This window comes from Euleptes europaea, chromosome 20, assembly GCF_029931775.1.
Source record: "Euleptes europaea isolate rEulEur1 chromosome 20, rEulEur1.hap1, whole genome shotgun sequence".
Taxonomy (NCBI): Eukaryota; Metazoa; Chordata; class Lepidosauria; order Squamata; family Sphaerodactylidae; genus Euleptes; species Euleptes europaea.
Genome location: NC_079331.1, coordinates 5,138,310 through 5,166,033, shown reverse-complemented (window position 1 = coordinate 5,166,033; position 27,724 = coordinate 5,138,310). Strand labels below are relative to the sequence as shown.

At 47.2% G+C, this 27,724-nt stretch overlaps 1 protein-coding gene across 1 annotated transcript; it reads left to right on the top strand.

The window, feature by feature from the left end:
- The first annotated feature begins 103 nt into the window (after positions 1-103).
- On the top strand, positions 104-27,077 carry IREB2 (iron responsive element binding protein 2). Its single transcript, XM_056865988.1, has 22 exons — positions 104-186; positions 5,459-5,548; positions 9,418-9,583; positions 10,223-10,360; positions 11,188-11,391; positions 12,819-12,888; positions 13,745-13,928; positions 15,069-15,208; positions 16,760-16,931; positions 17,113-17,213; positions 17,938-18,054; positions 19,452-19,611; positions 20,051-20,186; positions 20,945-21,029; positions 21,185-21,341; positions 22,248-22,372; positions 22,494-22,598; positions 23,000-23,142; positions 23,467-23,614; positions 23,725-23,847; positions 24,725-24,910; positions 26,947-27,077. The coding sequence occupies exons 1-22, from the start codon at positions 168-170 to the stop codon at positions 27,055-27,057; spliced, it is 2,880 nt and encodes a 959-aa protein (XP_056721966.1). The 5' UTR covers positions 104-167; the 3' UTR covers positions 27,058-27,077.
- The last annotated feature ends 647 nt before the right edge of the window (positions 27,078-27,724 follow it).

Here is a 27,724-nt window from a genome sequence, read left to right as displayed (position 1 = left end):
GGCGGAGAAAGAAGCCGGGGCGAAAGCCGGCTGGGCCCGAGATCTCGCGGGGCTTCGCGGCGTCCAGGCCCCGCCCCCTCTCACGTCGGTCCCCGCCCCCTCCTCAGCCTCCCTCCCCTCCCCCCCTCGCTTTAACGTCTCCTGAGGGACTAATATGGTCGCCAGCGATGGAGCCGGCCAGGCCAGGTCAGTGAGCTGTGAGGGGGGAGAGGAATGGCGACGGGAGAAAGAGGGGGGGGGTCTTCTCTTCTCCCCCCCTTCCTTTCCCACAAGCCCCTTCTCGAACCTTCCTGCCCCGAGGAGCCCTCCCCCCTCCTCCTTTGATCTCTTTCTCCCCCCCCCCAAGGTGGGAGACTGCCCCCCCTCCCCTCATCGGGGCCTTCTAGGCCTTTGCCCACGGAGGGCTTTCTTTGCCTCCCCCCCACCCCAGCCCCTCATTGGAGATGCCAACCTCCAGGCGGGGCCTGGAGATCTCCCGGAATGGCAGCTATGGGGATTCATTGCCCCCCTTGCTGGAGGGGGAAAAATGGCTGCTTTGGAGGGTTGGGCTCTATGGTATTAGACCCCCCCTCCCCAATGCGTCACCTCCCCCAAATCTCCAGGGATTTCCCCACCAGGCCTTGGCTTCACCCCCCCCCCCTCAAATATCCAGGGATTTTCCACCAGGCCTTGGCATCTCCCCCCCAATGCTTCACCACCACCCCAAATCTCCATGGATTTCCCCACCAGGCCTTGGCATCTCCCCCCCCCCAATGCTTCACCACCACCCCAAATCTCCAGGGATTTCCCCACCAGGCCTTGGCTTCACCCCCCCCCTCAAATCTCCACGGATTTCCCCACCAGGCCTTGGCATCTCCCCCCCCCCAATGCTTCACACACACACCCCAAATCTCCATGGATTTCCCCACCAGGCCTTGGCATCTCCCCCCCCCCCCAATGCTTCACCACCACCCCAAATCTCCATGGATTTCCCCACCAGGCCTTGGCATCTCCCCCCCCCAATGCTTCACCCCCCCAAATCTCCAGGGATTTCCCCACCAGGCCTTGGCATCTCCCCCCCCCAATGCTTCACCCCCCCCCAAATCTCCAGGGATTTCCCCACCAGGCCTTGGCATCTCCCCCCCCAATGCTTCACCCACCCCCAAATCTTCAGGGATTTTCCCACCAGTCCTTGGCATCTCCCCCCCCCCAATGCTTCACCCCCCCCAAATCTCCAGGGATTTCCCCACCAGGCCTTGGCATCTCCCCCCCCAATGCTTCACCACCACCCCAAATCTCCATGGATTTCCCCACCAGGCCTTGGCATCTCCCCCCCCCCAATGCTTCACCACCACCCCAAATCTCCATGGATTTCCCCACCAGGCCTTGGCATCTCCCCCCCCCCAATGCTTCACCCCCCCCCCAAATCTCCAGGGATTTCCCCACCAGGCCTTGGCATCTCCCCCCCCCCAATGCTTCACCCACCCCCAAATCTTCAGGGATTTTCCCACCAGGCCTTGGCATCTCCCCCCCCCAATGCTTCACCACCACCCCAAATCTCCAGGGATTTCCCCACCAGGCCTTGGCATCTCCCCCCCCCAATGCTTCACCCCCCCCCAAATCTCCAGGGATTTCCCCACCAGGCCTTGGCATCTCCCCCCCCAATGCTTCACCCACCCCCAAATCTTCAGGGATTTTCCCACCAGTCCTTGGCATCTCCCCCCCCCCAATGCTTCACCCCCCCCAAATCTCCAGGGATTTCCCCACCAGGCCTTGGCATCTCCCCCCCCAATGCTTCACCACCACCCCAAATCTCCATGGATTTCCCCACCAGGCCTTGGCATCTCCCCCCCCCCAATGCTTCACCACCACCCCAAATCTCCATGGATTTCCCCACCAGGCCTTGGCATCTCCCCCCCCCCAATGCTTCACCCCCCCCCAAATCTCCAGGGATTTCCCCACCAGGCCTTGGCATCTCCCCCCCCCCAATGCTTCACCCACCCCCAAATCTTCAGGGATTTTCCCACCAGGCCTTGGCATCTCCCCCCCCCAATGCTTCACCACCACCCCAAATCTCCAGGGATTTCCCCACCAGGCCTTGGCACCTTCCTCCCCCCCCCCCCATAGTGTAGGAAATGAGAGAGACATAGGCTCTGATTTTGTGGGGGAGAAGGGCTGGGGTAAGGTTGGGGGGTTAGCAGTAGGGTTGCCAATCTCCAGGAGGGGCCTGGAGATCCCCCAGAATCAGCACTGAACTCCAGAGGACAGAGATCAGATCCCCTGGAGAAAAATTAGCTGCGTTTGGAGGGTGGGCTCTGTGGCATTATACCACCCTCATGCTTTACCCCCAAATCTCCAGGAATTTCCCCACCAGGCCTTGGCAATTCCACCTCTCATAGTGTAGGAAATGAGAGACGTAGGCCCTGGATGGAGGGTTGGGGGATGAAAGGCCTGTGAAGAAAGGCTGGGTTTGGGTTGGGGGATTAGCAATAGGGTTGCCAACCTCCAGGAGGGGCCTGGAGATCTCCCAGAATCAACATTGAACTCCAGATGACAGAGATCAGTTCCCCTGGAGAAAAATTAGCTGCTTTGGAGAGTGTGCTCTATGGTTTGATGTCCTCTCCCCCACTGAGGTCCCTCTAGGAATTTTACCAACACAGAGTTAGCAGCCCTAAAAGGAACTTTCAGTTCCCTTAACAGCACACACAAATTCATGCATATGAAAAAATATTACAGAGTATGAAGGGCCTTTCTTACGAACAGCCCAAGTGATTGCATTAAAAATTGACTAATGTGAGGGGGACCCTTTTCTCCATTTTTTTTTAAATGTGCAAGATGTTTGAAGATTCCCTCTCTCTCGTTAAGTTTTTTATTTATATGCCTGGATTTAATTTGCGAACAAACTCTTTTTAAAAGCATCTAGCATGTATGTGTATGCGTGGGTGTATAGATACATAAACATACATATATATGCATACGTGTGTGTATTTATAGATGCCAAATAATTTGTATGTCAGGTTAATCTATAATGCCTAACAGTTTTTTTTCTCCTCTGTGGGGGGATGGAGGGAGGGAGTTTGTGGAACATTCAACCATGTGAGTGTCTGCCTGTAGTGGTACATTCCAGACACAGGGTTGGTGTGTTGTTGTTGTTTTAAATGATCCCTCCTTCCAGGGAGAAGCAGGCCAGAAGGTTTGCTTTCTGTTTTTTTTAATAGCAATTTTGCATCAAGATTTAAAAAATTCAACAAAAGAGGTTTTGCATGAAGGAATGCTTGGGTCTTAAAAAAAAATCTTTGCATTTTAAAAAATGTGTGTAGATTAACCTGGAACTCCTCTCTCTGGCATCCTAGTTTTCTCTGTACAGGGATGGAGAGATGTAAGTTTTCTGGTGGTGGAGATAGTTTGGTCCAGGCACAGGGCTTGTTTGTTTGTTCTATCCTTCCCACACCCAAAGAGAAGCAGGCAAGAGGACTTGGCATTTTTTATAGAATTCTAATAACCATTCTGCATCAATATTTACGAACAAAAGCTTTTGCTTGTCACATTTGCTCTCTGACTCATTTGTTGTTCTCCTTTTATTCCAGCCCCCCCCCCCATCTAATTTAGCCATGGGTTTCCTATTCTGTTTATTTTCCGCTTATTACTCTGTATGACTTTTGAAGGGATCTGTGCTTGCTCATATAGTAGAGGAAATAGAAATGATTGTAGGATCTAATTTGGATGGACCTGACCCCCCCCCCCCCCGGAAAATAGCTTCAGCAAAATGGTTCAGAATCTTATTGGACTGAATGTGTTTTAGCATGTTATGAGAAAGTGTCTTTCTTTCTATTTTTTTTGTCTTTGATTTCACATTAATAAAAACTGTAAAGTTGTTGATAAATTATGAATGGTACCATTTGCTGGTAAATAAGTGACACGTGAGTATTCTACCCCATCTCCTGAAAGCCACCAACACTGAATGGAATATGTATAGTCTGTTCCTTTAGTGAACAGGGAATTTGGCTCACATACCTTGTTGTTTCAGCAATATTTAAGAAACGTGTTTCGTTTTTCAGTCTTACCAAGCTTGACTTTCTGGTGACAAAACATTTATAAATAATCTGCAATGCATAAATGGAAAATAAATATATAATCGAGCGTTGCATTGTGCAGCCAAGAGGATTACCGTTTATACATAATTCATTAGCAGTCACATAAACTCCCTTTAAACTATAATCAAAGTATTTAACTTATATAATAAAAAGTCATAAGACCTGGCTCTGCAGCTTCTTATTTAATTCCCAGCAGTGTAAAGTTTTTAAGCTTTTGTTATTGACGCTGTTTTTTTAATAATAAAACAACCCAGGACAATCTTATATGTGCTTCACCCTATTGAGGCAGTGGTGGATTTTGGCCCATGTGTATCATGTGTTCTTGTTTTAGGGTGGGGAAGAGATCCTTGATTAAAATAGTGGAGCCTTTTTTATTCCTCCAGCTCTTGCATCTGTTACATAACTCGAGCGGGGAGGGTTGAGAAAGTTTTGGCAGAGGACGAACTAATTTACCTTACTACACAATAGCAAAGGGCCAGAAGCATTATATTGTGTGAAAAACTGTACTTGTGGTGGTTTCACACGTCCTCCCAAATTCATACTGCAGAACAAGTATTGTTACCCGGCAGTTGTTCACCTGTGTGTACTTTGAACACATGAGAGTCCAGTGTTGGGAGGGACTGTGGCTCAAGGGTAGAACATCTGCCTGGCATGCAGAAGGCCCCAGGTTCAATCCCCGGCATCTCCAGTTAAAGGGACCAGGCAAGCAGGTGATGTGAAAGACCTCTGCCTGAGACCCTGGAGAGCCACTGCCGGTCTGAGCAGACAATACTGACTTTGATGGACCAAGGGTCTGATTCAGTAGAAGACAGCTTCATGTGTTCGTGTGAGACATAAAAACATCTCCAGTGTTTAAGGCTGCAGTCTGAAGGACTCTTACTTGGCAGCGATCAAACGTTCCGTGTATTAAGATGCTACTTGAACATGTAACAGCAGAGCATTTATTTATTTATTTATTTAGGAAATGTTCGTGCCGCCTCTCCTGGGTCTCGCTTGAGGCAGTTTACAAGTTAAGACTGCATAAGCTCATTGTAAATAATCCATATTAAAAAAACAACAAGCTATATCATGTGGGGTGCCTTGCTGGATCCAGCCCAGAGTCATCCAGAACCCTTTGGGAAGGCCATCAGTAGGGCACAGCAATAGCCCTCCCTACCGTTGCTGTTCACCAAATGGTATTCAGTTCTGCCTCTGAACATGGAGGCTCCACTTAGCCACTGCGGTCGGTAGCATTCAATAGACTCGTTCCCTATGAATTTGTGTCTTCTGTTTTATTACTCATGCTTAGGGCTAGCAATCTCAGGTCAGTATTTAACTCTGTCTAAATCTGTGCTGTTTAAATATTTTGATGAACTTTTTAAACGTTTGTGTGACTTGTCTTTCAGACTGCCCGTTCCAGCACTTAATTGAGCTATTGAAGGACAGTACAGGAAAGAAATTCTACAACGTCGCTAAACTCGGAGGCACCAAATATGGTAACAGCTACTTTTTTATTACTTTTTTGTGTTACTATGGCTTCCCTAAACTAGTTAACGGGTTCATCTCAAGCATTTTACAGAGCAATATTTAAGCACCTTTTGTTTTGCAATGTGACCTCCCTGGTTTTCCTCAGAAATGTTCTAACCGACTGGCGATTTAAGATGCGAATCAGTTCGGTAGCATTCTGAAAGCTGTTCCGTGGAGATCCGTGGCATTAAAAATATATATTTTTGACGTTTTGTCACAATATTCATAAAGTAGGTTGATTTCCCACACACAGATTTGTTGCAAAGTGATTCTAGTTTACTAAATGAACATTAACAAGGCTGTTAACTGTTACACAGACTGAGACTGTACACAGTGGGTAGCCGTGTTAGTCTGTCTGCAGTAGTAGAAAAGGGCAAGAGTCCAGTAGCACCTTAAAGACTAACAAAAATATTTTCTGGTAGGGTAAGAGCTTTCGTGAGCCACAGCTCACTTCTTCAGATACTGAGATACTGTACAGTGTTGGATATGCCTAGACCACCAATAATCTGTGAGTTCAAGGGATAGGCAGATCCTGGTGTGTGTGCCAACAGCAGCACTTTGCTAGGCACCCAGGGTGAGATCTCTGCCCGAGGCATTGGCTGCACTCTTGGAGCCAGCGGCACAGAAGAAGGCAACAGGTATGGCTTATGCCCATCCTCGTCTCCCAGACCTGTGCAGCCACCAGCTGAGTCCAGAGCAAATCCCTGATACGCTGGAAGCCCCTCTGAGGCTTCTCCAAGGGGATCTAGCCAAACACAGCTCTCATCTCTTTCGCTTCCCTGGCCCCTTTTATTTACCGGCCCACCAGCATTTTCTCAAGGAGATGTTGCACACATAGTTAAACTTCTGACTGTCATAAGAACATAAGAAAGGCCCTGCTGAATCAGACCAAGGCCCATCAAGTCCAGCAGTCTGTTCACACAGTGGCCAACCAGGTGTCTCTAGGAAGCCCACAAACAAGACAACTGCAGCAGCACCATCCTGCTTGTGTTCCACAGCATCCAATACAACAGGCATGCTCCTCTGGTCCTGGAGAGAATAGGTATGCATCATGACTAGTATCCATTTTTACTAGTAGCCATGAATTCCCCTCTCCTCCATGAACATATCCACTCCCCTCTTAAAGACTTCCAAGTTGGCAGCCATCACCACATCCTGGGGCAGGGAGTTCCACAATTTAACTATGTGTTGTGTAAAGAAATACTTCCTTTTATCAGTTTTGAATCTCTCCACCTTCAGCAGATGACCCCGCGTTCTAATCAGTGGTGGTTTGGAGCGGTGGATTCTGATCTGGAGAAAAGGGTTTGATTCTCTACTCCTCCACATGAGTGGCGGAGGCTAATCTGGTGAACTAGATTTGTTTTCCCACTCCTACACACAAAGCCAGCTGGGTGACCTTGGGCAAGTCACAGCTCCGTTAGAGCTCTCTCAGCCCCACCCACCTCACAGGGTGTCTGTTGTGGGGAAGGGAAGGTGATTATAAGCTGGTCTGAGTTTCCCTTAAGTGGTAGAGAAAGTTGGCATATAAAAACCAACTCTTCTTCTTACTAAAAAGCCTGGAAAAATGCAGTGTTTTTGGGAATGAGTTGTAACTTCCCTGTTTACTTGGCCTCCTGAATCTCTCTTGCTTAGTTTCCAAGAATGTTTAGTAACAGCAATGCAACTGCTAGTGTACATTTGCAGAGGTCTAAAGTCCACCCTGTTAGATTTACAATGCAATCCTGGGCCTGTTTACGCAAAAGTAAGTCGAGTTGAGTGGAATAGCGCCCTATGTGCATGCATAGGAGCATAGCTCTTGTTTATCAGTTTGCTCAGCCTAGCTCCTGCTGGCCTGCAAATGTTATCTTGTAAAACACAAATACAAACAGTTCCTGCTGTGTGCAGCTTTTGAAAAGCTCATTTAAGGCAGCCTCGTAGGTTCATGTACTGAGTCCTTTTAGTCCAGTACTGTCTATTCTGACTAGCAGGAGCTCTCCAAAGTCTCGGGGAGAGGAATGTCTTTCCCAGGGCTGGCTACCTGAGGTCCTTTCAACTTAAGATGCTGAGGACTTAGTGGTGTATGTGCTCCACCCCGCCTTTTTCCATTTTCATAGGCACTAAGCTTTCTACCTGCTCTTGTCCCCCATTGAGAGAACCTGTTCAGGTACCTTTTTGGAAGCAGAACCAGAAGCATGGTTATAGGTAGGCTCCTGATGAGGTAGGCTCCTGATGAGACCAGGGTGGAGAAAGAGGATGTTCTTGAGAGATGTTCCGGCACACCTCATTCCAGAGGATATATTGGCAGTGGTACCCAAATGTCAACTTTGCTATAACATTTGTGAGAGGCGTATCCGTATCTGAGAAGTTTTTAGCTGTGATCTCTCAAAATTAAACATTCAGTTCGTTGTGTTCTGATGGAGTCTCGCTAATTAAATATTTGCAAGTGAGATTGGAGAGATTCAGTTCTGAGAAAACTGTAGAAAGCTGTCCATTGAGAACCTTCAGGATCATTATTGAATTTGTTCAGTTGGAAAAGTTCTGCATGCTCTTAAATTAAAGGAGGGGGTTTGCAAGAGGTATAAAATGTTTTTGTTATGCCCCTGGGAAAGTGGAACTCTTGCTGAGTCAGAAGTAGCTTCTTATTCCAGTTAGCTTTTGGGATGAATCACCTAATTAGGGAGAAATTAACACGGCCTGCCTTGTAAAGCACAGTTAATTTAAACGGGGCTGGCAAACCCTGCAGCTGCAGTTCGCAGTTTCCAGAGCTGAACAGCTAGCGGAGGGACCTGTTAAACTTGTTAGCATGCACTCTTCTTTTCACCCATCTTTTCTATTGCCACTTACCTTCGTGAATTAAATAACATAAGCTTAAATCCCCTGGGAGGGACTGTGGCTCAGTAGCAGAGTATCTGCTTGGCATGCAGAAGGTCCCAGGTTCAGTCCCCGGCATCTCCAGTTAAAGGAACCAGGCAAGTAGGTGATATGAAAGACCTCTGCCTGAGACCCTGGAGAGCCACTGACAGTCTGAGTAGACAATACTGACTTTGATGGACCGAGGGTCTGATTCAGTATAAGGCAGCTTCTAGTGTTCATGTGTCCATTCTGTACCATGGAAGCTGGCTGGGTGGCCCTGGGCCAGTTGCACACACCCAAGCTAACCTACCTCACAGGGTTGTTGTGAGGATAAAATGGGGAAGGGGAGAATGTTTTAAGCCCTTTGGGGAGAAAAGTTGAGTATAACAATAAATGTTCATTCCAAAGCATCAGTAGACAGCACCTCTGCATGTTGCGGTCTTACTGTAAGAACTCAGGAGTCTCTAGTTTGTAGAAGACATTCCAGTTAACACAAGGTTAACCACATTAATTAGAAGAACAGATCTATGTAGCTGTATCTACTCTCCCAGAATATCAGTGCTGATCTCCTGAAAACAAAGCATGAGCAAGGTGCAGAGTCTGAGAGATGTGACTTACCTGGCAGCACCTCTGTTGGACTGGGAAGGTTTGTTCTTCGCACAAGCCATAGTTAAATTGTGGAACTCCCTGCCCCAGGATGTGGTAATGGCTGCCAACTTGGAAGGCTTTAAGAGGGAAGTGGACATGTTCATGGAGGAGAGGGGTATTCATGTCTACTTAGCCAAAATGGATACTAGTCATGATGCATACCTATTCTCTCCAGGATCAGAGGAGCAGGCCTATTGTATTAGGTGCTGTGGAACACAGGCAAGATGCAGTTGTCTTGCTTGAGGGCTTCCTAGAGGCACTCTTACACTCTTCTCTTCAAGAAGAGGAGCAGCAGCACAAGACCGACAAGCTCTGAAAATATTTCCTTGGTCAACTCTGTTACTTTCTCTCCACACAGATAGCCTGCCTTACTCCGTACGGGTCCTGTTGGAAGCCGCCGTCCGCAACTGGGATGGCTTCCTAGTGAAAGAAGAAGACGTGATGAATATCTTGGACTGGAAAACAAAACAGAACCAGGTTGAAGTGCCCTTCTGTCCCGCCAGGGTTCTCCTCCAAGATTTTACGTAAGTTATATTTTAACTAGCTCTCGTGATCTCTTCCAGCAGCGTGCTCCCTGAGCGTCCAGGGTGGGGCCTCCACAGTGTTTAGATAGTCACCGCCAGTCTAAACTTACACGCATAGTTAAACTTCTGACTGTCATAAGAACATTAGGAAAGCCCTGCTGGATCAGACCAAAGCCCATCAAGTCCATCAGTCTGTTCACACTGTGGCCAACCAGGTGTCTCTAGGAAGCCCACAAACAAGACAACTGCAGCAGCACCATCCTGTTTGTGTTCCACAGCATCCAATACAACAGGCATGCTCCTCTGGTCCTGGAGAGAATAGGTATGCATCATGACTAGTATCCATTTTTACTAGTAGCCATGAATTCCCCTCTCCTCCATGAACATATCCACTCCCCTCTTAAAGACTTGGTATTTGTTTTGCTTATACCACACCCTATATGGCTCAGGATGCAGTTAAAAACTAGGGAAGTTCTAGGCTTGAGGGACTTGCAGGTACATGTGCTTGAATTCCTTTACAGCATAATGATTGTACTGACTCCCTGCATGCCCATGTGTTGTGCCGAGGTGGTGGTGGTGAGATTTACCACCACCACCTCACCGCATTTAATCCTTGTGCTCCTGGCTCCGCTTTTCCAGTGGGATTCCTGCAATGGTGGATTTTGCCGCTATGAGGGAAGCTGTGAAAAATCTTGGAGGAGATCCCATGAGAGTTCACCCTGCCTGCCCAACAGATCTCACCGTGGACCATTCTTTGCAGATCGACTTCAGTAAATGGTATTTAATGTAAAGCTAGTGTTTGCCGTTTGTTTTTACTTGGAAAGGGGTTAATGTTGCTTGTGGGTAAGCCCAGAATGGGCCACAGAGGAATCTTATTAAAAAAAATCCTTATTTCCTTTCTTGGAGAGCCAGCATGGTATAGTGGGTAAGAGTGGCGGACTCTCATCTGGTGAACCGGTTTGATTCCCCAGTCCTACACATGAAGCCAGCTGGGTGACCTTGGGCCAGTCACAGTTCTCTCCGAACTCTCTCAACCCCACCTACCTCACAAGGTGTCTCTTGTGGGGAGGGGAAGGGGAGGAGATTGTAAGCTTCTTTGAGACTCCTTAAAGGGAGAGAAAAGTGGGGTATGAAAACCAAGTCTTTGTCAATGTTGAAGTGTATGTTGAACTGTCTATCCCCATCAGTGGTGATGAGATATTCACTGTGTCTCCTTGAAATCTGCCCAGTCCCCAACAATTGACCTCCAAGTGCAAGAGTATTTGTTTATTCACTTCATTTGTACCCCTACCTTTCTTCCTCATGCGGACCCGAAGTAGCTTACGTTGCTCTCCTTTCCTCTGTTTTATTCCCACAACAACCTTGTGAGGTAGGCTAGGGTGAGAGTGTGTGACTGGCCGAAGGTCACCGAGCAGAGGGGGGATTGAACTTGGGTCTCCCAGATCTTTATCCAGCCCTCTAACTCTCACACTGCGCTAGGTTCCGGTAGGTCTTTGGCTCATATGTCGTAAGTGCTGACTTGGACCTGTATGTCCTTTTTAAACTGTGTGTGTGTGTTTCCCTTTTAAATATGCCTGGCAGTTAACACTTCTTCTTTATAACAGTGCAATACAGAACACTCCCAATCCTGGAGGCGGCGATCCGCAGAGGCCGCCGGCAAAACTGTCCCCGCTGAAAGCGCCCTGCAGAGGTCGGGCCAGCTGCAGAGGGCCGTGCGACGGCGAGTCGAGCCGCAGCGCGGGGCCGCTTTCGGTGCAGATTGAGAACACGCCGCTGCTGTGTCCTTTCCATCTTCAGCCAGTGCCCGAGTAAGCTGCTGGTCTGCTTTTGCTCTGCGGAGGTCGCTGATCGCCGTCAGAAATTCCGTCCTGCGGTCTATTTGATGTAGTACCGCTATTAAAAAGTTCCATGACACGTTATCAAACGCTTTTTCTGCATCCAAGAATAGCATAGCCATCTTCTTCTACACTTCTTTTGTGTAGTTCGTAGCCGCTAGTACCACTCTTACATTATCTCTCAATTGTCTTTTTGGGATAAATCCTGTTTGGTCTGGGTGTATTATTTTATGAACACATTTTTTAAGTCTCTCAGTTAGAATAGATGTTAGAATTTTATAATCCACATTTAATAAAGGTATGGGTCTGTATGCCTTTGGTGAATGTTTCTCTCGTTCGTCTTTGGAGATGAGCATAATATGAGCTTCTTCCCAGGAACTCGGTATTTGACCCTCTGAAATTATGTCATTGTAGACTCTTTTGAGATGCGGAATCAAGATATATTGGAGGGTAGATGCCTCTGTTGAGTTTATCATGCCGATAAATACCAAATAATGCTAATTGCTAATCATAGTTGCACCTTCCATTTTTTATTTAAACTAGTACTAGTAGAGAGCCAGCGTGGTGTAGTGGTTAAGAGCAGTGGTTTGGAGCGGTGGACTCTAATCTGGAGAACCGGGTTTGATTCCCTGCTTCTCCACATGAGCGGCGGAGGCTGGGTGACCTTGGGCAAGTCACAGCTCTGTTAGAGCTCTCTCAGCCCCACCTGCCTCACAGGGTGTCTGTTTGAGGAGGGGAAGGGAAGGTGACTGTAAGCCGGTTTGAGTCTCCATTAAGTGGTAGAGAAAGTCAGCATATAAAAACCAAGTCTTCTTCTAGATCAAGATAATTCATACTATAGTATTCCCCATTATTGACCTTGATGGACCAATGTGTGTTCAAGGAGAATACTTTGGGGGGGGGTGTGAGAATGTATCCTTATAGAAACTGCTGACTTGTCCAATAGAGTTCTGTCTAATAGCTGGAAGTTCCTCAAGTGAAAAACACTACTGTGTTGCCTTGCTGGTTTTCCTATTGGCGGTACAAAGGACCAGATGCAAAGAGAAATCTTTTGAATCATCCACCTTCTTCTTTCCCAGGGCTTCTGAGGTTAGCGTCCTCTAAGAATGACTGCTAGAAAGCACACTGCTTCCCCCGGCAGCAGTGTGATCTTACAGACCGGTTCCTTTTCTAGGAGGTCTTATTTGCATAAGTTGCCTCAAGCAAATCAAAGCAGAGGCAGTGGTCATTTGCAGTACTCTTGACATGAAGCTGGCCTTTCTTAGGATGACACAATCTTATGGGATGGAGACACCAGCCGTTTCACTTCCCATGTTAAAACCAGTTAGCAACGATCAGCTGAATATTGGCAAAGTAGAGATTAACTTTTATTTGTGGTTTCTTTTTGTCCCCCCTCTTAGGCCTGAAACAGTGTTAAAAAACCAGGAGGTGGAATTTGGTAGAAATAGAGAGAGACTCCAGTTTTTCAAGGTATGTTGGTTTGCAGATAGCTTGGCCCAGCAAAAGAGCGTTCAGAATTGCTTATTGGAAATCATGATAAATCTGATGTGATGTTAATCTTGAAGTCCTTTCCCCTGTTTTTGAAAATGAGTTTTGGGAGGAACAAAAAAAAAGTCTGCGTAGATAGTAAAGATAACAGATCTGTTAAGCTGAAAACCTTGGCTTTCATTCCTGCTGACGTGTCGAACCTCAAGAAAAGACTTAACAGAACTCCTGTGCAGTTTGTAGTGGTGTAGTGGTTAACAGCGTGGTGTAGTTGTTAAGAGTGGTGGTTTGGAGCAGTGGACTCTGATCTGGAGAACTGGGTTTGATTCCTCACTCCTCCACATGAGCGGGCGGAGGCTAATCTGGTGTACTCTATTTGTTTCCCCTCTCCTCCACTTGAAGCCAGCTGGGTGACCTTGGGCTGGTCACAGCTCTCTTCGAGCTCTCTCAGTCCCACCTACCTCTCAGGGTGCCTGTTGTGGAGAGGGGAAGGGAAGGTGATCGAAAGCCGGTTTGATTCTTCCTTGTTAGAGAAAGTCAGCATATAAAAACCAACTCTTCTTCTTGTGTTCCCAGTAGAACTCAATAGAACGACTGTGTGAAGTAGGAAATATTTCATCAACTGCCACATTAATGTTGCTTTTTACCTGCTAATTATATTTGCCAAGTTATTCTTCTTTTTTTGTGTCCCCCCCCCCCCCAAGTAGATAGGGAAGGTGTTTAGAAGTCTCCGGTTTACCTGTCTGTGTTCACAGTTAACAATGCTCATACTGGCCAGGTTCAGAGAATGTGAAGTTAACTTGTCATTCTCCCTCCCCCACCCTCTTTTGAAATAAACCAGTGGGGCTCCAAAATGATCCAGAACGTCTCAGTAATTCCTCCTGGAACAGGAATGGCCCACCAGGTGAACTTGGAGTATTTGTCCAGAGTGGTGTTTGACGTTAAAGATTTCCTCTACCCGGACAGCGTTGTTGGCACTGATTCCCATACAACAATGGTGAATGGCTTGGGAATCTTGGGATGGGGTAAGTTTATTTGCATTAACTGTTCATCGGTTTCTCCATTACTTCTGCAATAAAGTGGTTCTTGATTTCTTCCTGTTGGCCGCCTTATAGTACAGCAAGGATGTTTAAATAAAGAACGGGTACAGTGTGGTGTAGTGGTTAGAGTGTTGGAATCTGGGTTCAAATTCCTACTCAGCCACAAAGCCCACTGAGTCAATACCTGGGGTAGCCTGCACTTGGGCACACAGCCTTCATTCTTGTAGCTGACTATGAGAGCCAGCGTGGTGTAGTGGTTAAGAGCGGTGATTTGGAGCGGAGGACTCTGATCTGGAGAACCGGGTTTGACTCCTCCACATGAGCGGCGGAGGCTAATCTTGTGAACTGGATTCGTTTCCTACACACGAAGCCAGCTGGGTGACCTTGGGCTAGTCACCCTCTCTCAGCCCCACCTACCTCACAGGGTGTCTGTTGGGAGGGGAAGGTGACTGTAAGCCAGTTTGATTCTTCCTTAAGTGGTAGAGAAAGTTGGCGTATACAAACCAACTCTTCTTCTGTGGAACTCTTTGCATGAGTAAAGTATTCGTGGAGGGAGGAGATAGTTTCCTTTCTGTGGTCATTAAGACAAATTTGAAAAATCTTAAGTTGGACTGTCAAAAAAGTAGATTGATTTTTAAAATATATATTATCTGAGTTATTATATGACTGTTAGAACTGTGCTGCCTAAATCTTGCTTGCCCTGACCTGGATAGCCCAGACTAGTCAGATCTCAGAAGCTAAGCAAGGTTCGCCCTGGTTAGTACTTGGATGGGGAGACCGCTGAGGAATATTAGAGTCACTTCACAGAGGCAGGCAATGGCAAACTATCTCTTCCCTTGAAAACGCTACAGGTTCACCATAAGTCGGCTGCAACTTGACGGCAACAGTAACAGCAGCCAGAATCCTGCAGCACTTGGAAAATACCTTTTTTAACACCTTTAACGGTGTGCATGCCTTCCGGCTAGATTAAAAAGGGGGTACTATAATTATTATTACTCTCCTTGCCATGAAATATTCAGTAGCCTTTAACTTTAAGGTAAAGAGATTTACAAGGAGCCTCTCTAACATTTAACAGCGATTTGGTTGCTTAACAAGCTGTTAAAAGGCGGTAATTTCTCCTTCCAGGTGTCGGTGGCATCGAAACAGAGGCGGTCATGCTCGGAATGCCAGTCGTCCTGACCTTGCCCGAGGTGGTTGGGTGTGAACTGACCGGCTCGGCCAGCCTGCTCGCCACATCAATAGACATCGTCCTGAGCATCACGAAGGTAAATTGGGGCCCGCTCCATCTCTGCACCGAGTCCCCGGGTTCTTACGCAAGCTGTTCCAGAGAACTCTGGAGTGATGTGGTTTTGTAATATCCCAACCACAAAAGCGAAACAAGGAAGATAATGAGACCATCTGTAGAGCTAGGTCAGGAACAGGCCAAGATCTTTATTTATGTGCAGCACCGCCCATCCGCGAGACCAAGCTAAAACTGCTTTCCTTCTGCCGTTGGTGTGTTCACTGTTTTTTGAAATCCCTGTAAGGGGGAAGAATCGTTTTTAAGCAGAGGCTAGATGGCCATGTGTCAGCAATGCTGATTCTATGACTTTAGGCAGTTCATGAGAGGGAGGCCACCTTGGCCATCTTCTGGGCATGAAGTAGGGGTCACTGGGTGTGTGTGTAGGGGGGTGGTAGTTGTGAATTTCCTGCATTGTGCAGGGGGTTGGACTAGATGACCCTGGTGGTCCCTTCCAGCTCTATGATTCTATGATCTTTAAGAGTTGGCAGTGTAGCTTGTAGTGGTTACGACTTTGGCTTGCACATACACAGTGCAGCTGAAGGCGCCAGGACTGCCTGCCGCCACATTGGGCTGCGCATGTCATCCTCTTCTCTCCCTTCTCCTGTAAAGGCCTTAAGACCAAATTAAGGTGATCCGCTCATGACTTCAGGACATGGAATGGTATAGCGTAGCCTGATCTCGTCAGATCTCAGAAGCTAAGCAGGGTCAGGTTGGTATTTGGATGGGAGATTTCCAAGGAAGACTCTGCAGAGGCAGGCAGTAACCACCTCTGGCTCTCACTTGCCTTGAACGCCCCTTGCTGCGGTCGCCATAAGTCGGCTGCGACTTGACGACGCTTTACACACACACAGTTACGACTTCTTCAGAGGCCTAAAGGCAGCCCTGTTTATTTCCATGGGTGGAGTTAGCACTGAACAGATTGGCGCCACAATGTTCCTTCTTGTTCCACATGCAATATTTCTGTGGGTTTTTGTTTTCTTATCTTCCTTTTTAAAAAAAAATTATTGCTCATATAGCGCATACACATACAACGAAATTGCTACACCGTTTGTAAACACAACACTACCTATAAAACATGAAACTTTAGTTCTAATGCACTGCAAAGGGTGAAGGAGGGGGGAAGAAAAAAGATAAGACGAAATGTAAACTATCTGGAACAGCTTGCAGTTACAACTAAAGGAGCCGGCCAGGACAAACAACCATTGATAATTTTTAAAAAGGGAATTAAAATACTGTTTGCACCTTTCAGAGTGCCCCAACAGTGATCTGAGCCCTGCAATTAACTGAAACACATCAATACCCAGTAGCTGCCTCACGTAGTAACTACAGCGACTATGATAAAAAGACTACATCTAAAAATGGGCAAATCGTAATCTAGAAGGCTTACATTTGAAAACATACTGTTTTGTTTTCTGCATATTGTTTCGAGAGGTATTCCCAGCTAGACTTGCTGAATAACAGACAGCATCTACAATCTTGAGTACCTTGTTTTCTTGAGAAACCTTGAGAACCTTGTTTGCTTCTCTTCTAACAGCAACTGAGGCAAGCAGGAGTGTCTGGGAAATTCGTGGAGTTCTTCGGGTGCGGCGTTTCCCAGCTCTCCATAGGCGACCGAACCACAATTGCCAATATGTGTCCGGAGTACGGGGCTGTTTTGAGCTTTTTCCCTATCGACAATGTGACGCTCAAGCATTTACAACACAGAGGTAAGATTGGGGTTTCATCTGTACTGCTGGTATCCTGTCAAAACTTCCCCGCATACATCGGGCAGCCTTTAATTTGGCTGAATTTTTTTCCCATTAAGCGTGTTCGTGGCGCAGCAGTCAGTCGTGAGATTTGTTTCCACAGAATATTTTCTAATTTTTTTTAAAAAAATGTTTCCTTTAGGCTTTGACGAGGTGAAGCTGAAATCCATGGAAACATATCTTAAAACTGTGAAACTGTTTAGAAACGATCAGCTTTCCGCAGGAGAACCTGAATATTCCCAGGTGATTGCAGAATGGCTTTGCTTCTTTTCAAAACATCTCAGCCTGTGAAGGTTTATATCCGACCGTTAAGTCCCTGCTGTCCCATCCCGGCTGTGAGGATTTTTAAAAATGTTGCTTTGGCGGCAGCTGCCAGCACAGCGCAAGGGTCTTCATTGTGTGCGACTAAATGTCAGCTGTGGCGGCTGTTTTGTGGAAGACGTTTTGTGGCTGGACCCACCACATTGTCAGAATTCCAAAGGTGAACACAGGAACACATAAAGCTGCCTTACACTGAATCAGACCCTTGGTCTATCCAAGTCAGTCTTGTCTACTCAGACCGGCGGTGGCTCTCCAGGGTCTCAGGCAGGGGTCTTTCCCACCACCTACTTGCCTAGTCCCTTGAACTGGAGATGCCGGGGACTGAACCTGGGACCTTCTGCATGCCAAACAGGTGCTCTGCTACAGAGCCACGACCCCTCCCCAAAGCACGCGCCCAACATGGGGCTCAAGCCCACGACCCTGAGATTAAGAGTCCCATGCTCTACCGACTGAGCTGGAAAAGGTTGGGGACTCCTGCTGTAGCAGAATGGATCTGCTGAATCCAGCCCAGCCTTTCCTCCTTTGCTGCGCTCTTAAGTGTTGCTTCCAAGCTTTTTTTCTGAGAAGGAGCTTGACAGAGCTTTCCAGCACCTCGTATTCTATGGGGAAATAATTAACATAGTGTTTTTCCCCCCCTCCCTGTCAGACTGTACACATAAATCTGGGCTCCATAGTGCCGTACGTCAGTGGCCCCAAAAGGGCACAGGATCGAGTGGCCGTTACAGATATGAAAAGCGATTTCCAGGCATGCTTAAATGAGAAGGTAGGTGTAACTGAATGTGTCTGTCTGTCTGTGAAGCTGCTGTTGGAACTGGAACTGGGGAGCCAGTGTGGTGTAGTGGTTAAGAGCGGTGGTTTGGAGCGGTGCAGTCTGGCCTGGAGAACCGGGTTTGATCCCCACTCCTCCACATGTGCGCTGGAGGCTAATCTGGTGGATTGGATTGGTTTCACCCTCTCCTCCACATGAAGCCAGCTGGGTGACCCTGGGCTAGTCAAATCTCTCTCAGCCCCACCTACCTCGCAAGGTGTCTGTTGTGGGGAGGTGAAGGCAATTGTAAGCCGGTTTGAGTCTCCCTTAAGTGGTAGAGAAAGTCGGCATATAAAAACCAACTCTTCTTCATATTTGTATAGAGAGTAGAATCAGAATCATAGAGTTGGAAGGGACCACCAGGGTCATCTAGTCCAACCCCCTGCACAATGCAGGAATTTCACAACTACCTCCCCCCACCAGACCCAGTGACCCCTACTCCATGCCCAGAAGATGCCCAAGATGCCCTCCCTCTCATGAACTGCCTAAAGTCACAGAATCAGCATTGCTGACAGATGGCCACCTAGCCTCTGCTTAAAAACCTCCAGGGAAGGAGCACTCACCATCTCCCGAGTATAATCCACTGGAAAAGGAACCCTTTCTTCCTGTCATGGGGTTCTCCCCCACCCCAAAAAAAGAATGTAAATTCTTTCCCATCATTTGTGATGTTGGAAAATTATAGACCATGTCCAAAAGGCTGCTTCAAGGTACTTCCGCTTGGGCACTGTAGCAGGTAGGGCTGATAAGCTCCCCACTGGGAGATCTCCAGCCCTGCTGCTGCTCAGCTGGTCGGCAGGGGTATTTACTGGTGTGGGGGAGACCTAGGCCAGTGATGCAGCGACATCACTTCTGACATGCACCAGAAGTGACAGCGTGTCATTGGCATCGCTGGGCACTGGTATTTGGGCAGAAACTCTCTGGTGAAGCCGAAGAGTTGTTTGCCAAACACCAGAGCCTCCTGTGTTGCCAGTGGTACACCAATGTCACTTCTGGTGCGTGTTGAAAATGGGCCTCCCCACCACCACCAGTAAGCCTCCTGAACGTTGCCAGGAGGGATCTGGCTCCCCTAACGACAGGTGAGATTGGGGAGAAGCAAAAAGCCAAGAGAATGGATTGATCCTCACTAGCCTGTGTCAGCCACGTGGACCAGGAGGACATTGACATAGATTTGGAAAAAAAACCTGTGCAGACAATACTGCCACATGGATGTCAGTTCTCCCCCTGGGGAGGTGGCTTTCTGTCCACTCAACACTGTGTATCATCACACAACTCTTCAGTCTCCTTCCTTGCCTGAAATCAGTTATGAATCCCTTGCGTGATTTGACTTTGCTGTAAAACGTCTTGTCCCCCAGGCTGGCTTTAAAGGCTTTCAGATCCCCCCCGAGAAGCAAAACGACGTCGTTCCGGTCGAGTTCGAAGGGAACGAGTACCAGCTGGCTCACGGGTCGGTGGTCATCGCAGCGGTGATCAGCTGCACAAACAACTGCAACCCCTCCGTCATGCTAGGAGCAGGTACGCCCTACTTGCCTCTCGTTAGGGGAAATCCTGTAGCAGGCAGCAGAACTGAGTCACTTTTCAGTATGGGTGGGAAAAGAATCAAATGATGTATAGAATGATGTGTAGAAATGTATGTATAGAAATATATTCATTTTAAGGTGCTGATGTCTATATTAAAAACATTAAAAATCATATTGAAAGAAAGCACAAATGGCAACTAATACAGGTTGGCGGCTGTTCAGGGCCTTAGACAGGGCTCTTCAACCCGATTGACTTGAGGCTTGCTTGTTTTTATTAAAAAGTCCCAACTACAGGGCCTGGGGTCTTCTACTTGCACGCAGAGCGTCCCTGCTGTAATAAAATTCTCCTGTCTGCAATATCATTTTGCCACCTCTGCTTCCATGTCGAAACCTGTATTGTCATTTCCCCCCGCCCTCGGTATGTTTTTCGCTAGGCTTGTTGGCCAAAAAAGCCGTTGAAGCTGGACTGACGGTGAAACCTTATATAAGAACTAGCTTGTTGCCCGGCAGTGGAATGGTCACGCACTATCTCAGTTCCAGTGGAGTACTGCCATACCTCAAGAAACTTGGGTATGTATTTCTTATACGCAGAAGTTACAAAGAATATGTGCAAAGCTATATTCAGAGTGTACCGAGTGTATGCTTAGTGTAATACCTTTGCCCTTGAAATACAGTCTTCGGCTCAGAATTCAGAAGCTAGTTGTTTTGCCTTTTCATCCCTTTTTCCCAGCTAATGGGACGTTTCCCAGGAAGCCTTTGGTGAAGGCGCAGGTCATGCTTTTGGAATTAATTTATTATTTGCGTCCAAGGTGTGGTGTCAAGATTAGGGAAAGGAGGACGAACGTTGTGTTCATCAAGAACTATTTGTAAGATCGCCGGTTACGGCTGACCCTTTTCGTCAATACTTAAATCAGTAAATGTTTGTTTCGTGTCAAACCCCAATGGTGTATTTTGTAAGGACGAAACAAAAGGGGTTGAGCTAAACATTAGTAAAATATCAGCAAATATCTGTTTTAATTACAAGGTGCACAATTATGTTAAAATCACACAGGGCCTATGATATAGGCTACCTAAAAACAATAAACATTTACATACTACACATTCACCGTTGATGTGTATATATATACAATGACCAAACTAACACCAAATGCGTTTCGGCCTTATCTAGGCCTTCCTCAGTGGTCATACATAAAATTGTTATATAATACACATCCTGACATCCTTTGTAAGGATCCACGATGCTTCAGTGACTGAATTGCAAAGAATGAGCGAGCGGGGTTCACCCCGGCACTACTGACCTTCTCCTGTAACCCTGGTTTCCTCTCTAGATTTGATGTAATTGGCTACGGATGCTCCACATGCGTTGGGAACACTGCTCCTTTGCCAGAAGCGATCCAGAATGCGATAATGCAGGTGTGTCTTAACAGCCGGAACAAACTCTATCCTGTCGACCGGCCAAGAAATAAAAGAGCTTAGCTGCTAATGAAACTCTGCCACGAAAATTCAGAAGAGAGACAGTAAGATTGCTGAGAAAAATGTGTGTGTTACATTGGTTTCTTACCTTTCAGGGCGACTTAGTTGCGTGTGGAGTTTTGTCTGGAAACAAAAACTTTGAAGGCCGCCTCTGTAGCTGTATTCGTGCCAACTACCTTGCTTCTCCACCTTTGGTCGTTGCTTATGCTATAGCTGGGACTGTGAATGTCGATTTCCAGACTGAGCCATTAGGTAAGTGCACCCTTTCTAAACTCATCTTTAATCTTAGACTCGTGTCAGTAGCAAGAGTCACATGAAGTTGCCGTATCCTGAATCAGACCCTTGGTCCATCAAAGTCAGCATTGTCTACTCTGACCGGCAGTGGCTCCCCAGGGTCTCAGGCAGAGGTCTTTCCCATCACCTACTTGCTTAGTCCCTTTTAACTGGAGATGCCGGGGATTGAACCTGGGACCTTCTGCATGCCATGCAGAGGCTCTACCACTGAGCCATGGTCCCTTATACTGAATCAGGGTCAGTATTGTCTACTCTGACTGGCAGCAGCTCTCCAGGGTCTCAGGCAGAGGTCTTTCACATCAACTACTTGCCTAGTCCCTTTAACTGGAGATGCCGGGGATTGAACCTGGGACCTTCTGCATGCCATGCAGAGGCTCTACCACTGAGCCATGGTCCCTTATACTGAATCAGGGTCAGTACTGTCTACTCTGACTGGTAGCAGCTCTCCAGGGTCTCAGGCAGAGGTCTTTCACATCAACTACTTGCCTAGTCCCTTTAACTGGAGATGCTGGGGATTGAACCTGGGACCTTCTGCGTGCCAAGCAGAGGCTCTACCACTGAGCCACAGCCCCTCTCCCTTAAAGACTAACTATATTTCTGGCAGGGGATGAGCTTTCATGAGTCACAGCCCACTTCTTCAGATAGAAGAGGTTATTGGTCAGGAAATGAATCTGAGTTAGACTGAGCAGTCTGAGAGCAGCATAATATAAAATAGCATGACTATATTGTAGAAGCTTGGTCATGTTTGGATGTTTATAGAGTTCAGAATTAATTTTTTAAACTAATTTCTTTTAAAGGGAGTGTAAATGTCCTCGGTGTCTTTTTTAGTGGCCATTGTCACCATCTGCGAAATTTCTCCTTTAGGGATTGATCCCACCGGCAAAAGCATCTTCTTGCATGATATTTGGCCCAGTCGAGAAGAGCTTCAGCAAGTGGAAGAAGAGTTGGTGATATCATCCATGTTTAAAGACCTGAAGGAGAAAATGGAGGTTGGTTAGCTCTTTTTAGCACTGTTATATCAAGTAATTCATGTTTTTGGTACGAGGCAGAGTGGTAACTAAACTGATTTCCCCCCGATTGCCTTTAAGTGTGACCTCAATTCTTTTGCAGAAAGGTAATAAGCGGTGGGATTCTCTGGATGCGCCAGAGTCGGTTTTATTTACGTGGGATTGGAAATCGACGTATATTAGATGCCCTTCTTTTTTTGATAAGCTTGTAAGTATGGGGTACTTCCATTTGGTATGTTGAATCAGTGTGGGGGGTTGGTTATTTTATTTAATTTAATTCATTCATTTATACCCCGCTTTTCTGCCCAGTGGGGACCCAAAGCAGCTTACATCCTTCTCTGCTCCTCCATTTCACACAACAACCCTGTGAGGTAGGTGAGACTGTGACTGGCCCAGGGTCTCCCAGCGAGCTTCCATGGCAGAGCGGGGATTCGAACCTGGTTCTTCTTTCCACTTCTTATTCTCAGAACAACCTTGCGAGGAATGCCAGGATTCAAACCTTGGCCTCCCAGATAATATGACACTCTTAGCCACTATACCACACTGACTCCACTACACTCATTGAGACCAGGAACGATGCCTGACTCCTGTTCTTTGTTAATCAAACAGGCCAAAGAACCACCACCTCTTCAGTCCATTGAAAACGCGCACGTCTTGCTGCATTTGGGGGATTCCGTCACAACCGACCACATCTCGCCAGCTGGGAGCATCGCGAGAGGAAGCGCAGCTGCCAGATACTTGTCAAACAAAGGGTATGGACGCTTGGAAGATCAATAAATGGCTTCCTTCCAGCAGTGTACACTGAATAGTGAATGGCATAACTAAAGTAAGATGAACTGAATTTCTTTTGCTGTGGATCAGGATTTGCGCAGTAATCTCTTCACCCACAGAGACAGAAAAAGATCAGGTACCAGGCCCTCAAGCTTTAACTCACCCCAAGAAAAGAGTAATTTCAGTCGGTGCCATTGATTTATTGCTGACACACTTGACTTTGTGGATCTCTTTTTCTCCCCTCTTAGTCAACAGAATATGGAGGCAGACATAGTCCTCTGAGTATCTTTTATGGTCTTTTCTAGCCTTACCCCCCGTGAGTTCAATTCGTACGGCGCTCGGCGCGGGAACGACGCTGTCATGACGCGAGGTACCTTCGCGAACATCAAGCTCTTCAACAAATTCATTGGGAAGGCGGCTCCTAAAACGGTTCATTTCCCGACAGGGAAGACGGTGAGGGGTGTGCGGTTGTTCTAACCAAGCTATTGGCAGGCATCTGTCTGTTGGGAATTGGCTGTGACCTCACCGTCTCCCTCTCTGTGTCTCTTATTTGTAAACTGCAGATGGATGTATTTGATGCAGCAGAGGCATATCAGAAAGAGAACATCCCTTTGATTATCTTGGCAGGCGCGAAGTACGGACTCGGGAACTCCAGAGACTGGGCTGCCAAAGGACCATTCTTACTAGTATGTTTATTAATTGAATTAATAAGTATCAAGTCTTAGAAACACTCATAACTTCAGACTATTTTTTTTTCTATTAAGCATTCTTCGGGGTTGGTTGATTTTTAAAAACTTAAATCTGTCTCTTGAAAAATACGCAAGGGAGTTCTGTCCAACCTTTCAAACACCGATGCTACCAACAGTCAGGGGAGCGAGAAGGTACAGAAACGGTAGAAATACCCGCCGTGACCTCACAGGTCACCCTGAGAGCTAAGCGATGCACCAGAGAGAACGAAAGGACCCCCCAGGTTTAATTGCTCTTTATTATCTTACGTAAACGATCTCCCAGGCTTCCTTCAGGATTGATGAGCAGTCTGGAAATCAGATAAATTACCCGTCTTCCTTTTTGACCACATCTTTCAGAGCAGCCCTAAGCAGGGCTGCAAACCTAAGCACATTTAAAGGGTTTCGCTGTGTTTAGGCTGACTCTGAATGAGCCAGTTGGGACCGTAGTGAAACTGCTGTTGGAAAAAACTCATGCAACTCAACTATCTTTAAAGTTGGTACTCATTCCTTGTGGATTCCAAATTTAGGTCATAATCATTCCTACTTTGACAATGTATTCAGTAATATCATCTACACACCAACATGTCTGGTTTGCCCCAACCTTCCAAAGGTGGAAGCTGCCAGAGGTCTCTTTCTTTCCTTTGTTTCTGCACAACAGTTTTTGGTTCCCTTCTCTCCCATTCCACGGCATATTCTGTTTAACCCAAATTCTCTACCTTGAGCAAGAGATGGCCTTGCATTGGGGGGACAGAAATCTTGGATGTGAAGAATATTTTCTTTCGTTTTATTGGTTTGTAAGGGAGTGTGACTGTGTGTTCGTAACGCCTTCCTGCAGGGGGTGAGAGCAGTTATTGCTGAAAGCTATGAGAAGATCCATAAAGGGCAGCTGATCGGGATTGGCATCGCTCCGCTTCAGTTCCTCCCTGGGGAAAACGCGAGTTCCTTGGGCCTGACCGGCAAAGAGCAGTTTTCTATCCCCTTTCCTCAAAAGCTCTCTCCTGGAATGACCCTTGATGTAAAGGTAGCTCTCTCAGATCTCGCTTCAAGTTTTGTTTTAAGAGGTTTCGTTTCCTTGCCAAAAACAGTTGTGGGCTTTCCTCCTTTTGCTGTGAACTGGTAGAAGATGGGATTCTTAACTACCTTCCTTATAGTCATAAAATAGGGCAAAGCACGGGATAAATTCAAGTGACATGATTTGGCCAGGGAGGGGGGAGGAGAGGTGCTGATTGGTAAAACTGGATTTAGAGGTTGACCAAAGTGAAAATGAACCAAAGGCAAAAGGTGACTGTGCCACATTATGGGGAGGGGCCATGGGTCAGTGGTAGAGCCTCTGCTTGGTATGCAGAAGCTTCAATCCCCGGCATCGCCAGTTGAAAGGACCAGGCAGTAAGTGATAAGAAAGGCCTCTACCTGAGACCCTGGAGAGCCGCTGCCGGTCTGAGTAGACAGTAATGATTTTGATGGACCGAGGGTCTGGTTCAGTAGAAGGCAGCTTGGTGTACGCAGCTTGGGACCGACAGACACTAATGGCCATCTAGTCCCATCTGAGCCCACCTGACCATTACAGTCATTTTGGGGAGGGGCTGAGGCTCAGTGGTAGAGCATCTGCTTGGCATGCAGAAGGTCCGAGGTTCAATCCCCGGCATCTCCAGTTAAAGGGACGATGCAGGTAGGTGATCAGAAAGACCCCTGCCTGAGACCCTGGAGAGCCCCTGCCGGTCTGAGTAGACAATATTGACTTTGATGGACCAAGGGTCTGATTCAGTCTAAGGCAGCTTCATGTGTTCATGTGTTCACATTAAAGCACTCATGCTGGGTGCCTCAGAAATTCTGAGGCAAAGGGAAGACCTGAAGCAAGTTAGTTTGAACAATAGCCCCATTTTTACTGAGTTGTGGCTGAATCTCCCCCCTCCCCAAATCTCTGCAGACGGCCTGCACTTTCAGTCTAAAAGTGCTACAAGCGTGTAAAACAAGGGTTGAGGTTCCAGGACCTCCGTTTCTTCAATTCACTCACCCTCCCCATTCAGAGGCAGTCTACCTCTGAATCCCAGCGCCAGAAGGCAACATCAGGGGAAGGCCTGGGCCTGTTGTTGAACCATCAGAGGAACTGGTCAGCCACTGCATGAGACAGGATGCTGGACTAGATGGGCCACTGGTCTCAGTCCAGCAGGGTTCTTCTTTAGTAGTTAATGTTCGTATTTCAGAAGGCGCTTCTTTAAAGGTTCTGCCTCTCTGCAGCTATATGGGACTTTTCTGTACCTTTGAAAAAAGCGGGCCTGGAAAATACCGGTCCTAATTGAACATAAGAACATAAGAAAAAACCCTGCTGGATCAGACCAAGGTCCATCCAGTCCCGCAGTCTGTTCACCCAGTGGCCAACCAGGTGCCTCTAGGAAGCCCACAACTGCAGCAGCATTATCCTGCCCGTGTTTCACAGCACCTAATAGGCCTGCTCCTCTGATCCTGGAGAGAATAGGCGTGCATCATGACTAGTATCCATTTTACCTAGTAGCCATGAATACCCCTTTCCTCCGTGAACATGTCCACTCCCCTCTTAAAGCCTTCCAAGTTGGCAGCCATCACCACATCCTGGGGCAGGGAGTTCCACCATTTAACTGTGAGTTGTGTGAAGAAATACTTCCTTTTATCTGTTTTGAAACTCTCACCCTCCAGCTTCAGCAGATGACCCCGCGTTCTAGTATTACGAGAGAGGGAGAAAAGCTTCTCTCTGTCCACTCTCTCCACACCATGCATAATTTTATAGACCTCTTATCATGTCTCCCCTCAGCCACCTTCTTTCCAAGCTAAACAGCCCTAAGCACCTTAACTGCTCCTCATAGGGCAGTTGCTCCAGTCCCCTAATCATTCTGGTTGCTCTTTTCTGCCCCCTCTCAAGCTCTGTAATATCCTTTTTTAGGTGCAGTGACCAGAACTGTACACAGTATTCCAAGTGTGGTCTCACCATAGATTTGTACAAGGGCAGTATGTTATCAGCAGTTTTATTTAATTGATCAGTTGTCGCTATTCATTTGCTTCTCTTTCTTTTTCTCCTTGAAGACAAATACCGGAAAACTGTTCCGTGTGATCGCCTCTTTCGACAGCGATGTGGAAGTAACATTATACAGACATGGCGGCAATCTTAACTATATGGTCCGAAGGCTCTTGTAGAGCCCAACTGGGCGTCTTTGGGGGGGGGGGCAACCCAGTGACGGCCGGCGCATCCCTCCGCTGTTGATGGATCTGCATACGGCGCCCCCCGCCGCGCTCAGATAACTTCGTCCCAGATGTAAAAGATTGTGAATTGTTGTAGTGACTGCGGCAAAATCCTTCCTGATTTTCTTTTTATATTTTATTTTAAATAATACTCAAATGGTGCTATTGACATTGCTGAAAAATTGACGTGTGTGTTGTGGACGAGAGCTGTAAGTATGGGGGGGAGGGGGTTAGCTCGGGCCACTCTGTAAATAAACGGCGTTGTGATGAAACTGAATTGTGATGAAGATTTAAAGCCGGAAGATTTTTCTGATGTTCGCTTCTTCTTTTTCCTCCCCCCCCCCCCAGTTCTTGCACCTTTTAAAACTTTTCTGTCACTGTTTGTTGGTTTGAGGGGCAGCGTGTGGATTGAAACACGGAGGCCCCCACAGCTTCCCGAACTCAGACCCCAAAATATTCTAAACCTGCGGAGCGGAGAATTGGGGTCCAGCCTACCAGCCGTAGGCCGGAAGGGTGAAGGGAGCCAGAGGTACAGAGACTCTGCGTCCTCTGATGCCCAGAAAAAATTAACATTTACGGACGACAAAGGTTACAGTTCCCTACTGCACGGTATGCAAAACCA

Coding starts and splice junctions, on each gene's coding strand:
- IREB2 (XM_056865988.1), top strand. Junction 11,392..12,818: donor CATCTTCAGCCAGTGCCCGA/GTAAGCTGCTGG, acceptor CCCCCCTCTTAG/GCCTGAAACAGTGTTAAAAA. Junction 22,373..22,493: donor ACCTGAAGGAGAAAATGGAG/GTTGGTTAGCTC, acceptor ATTCTTTTGCAG/AAAGGTAATAAGCGGTGGGA.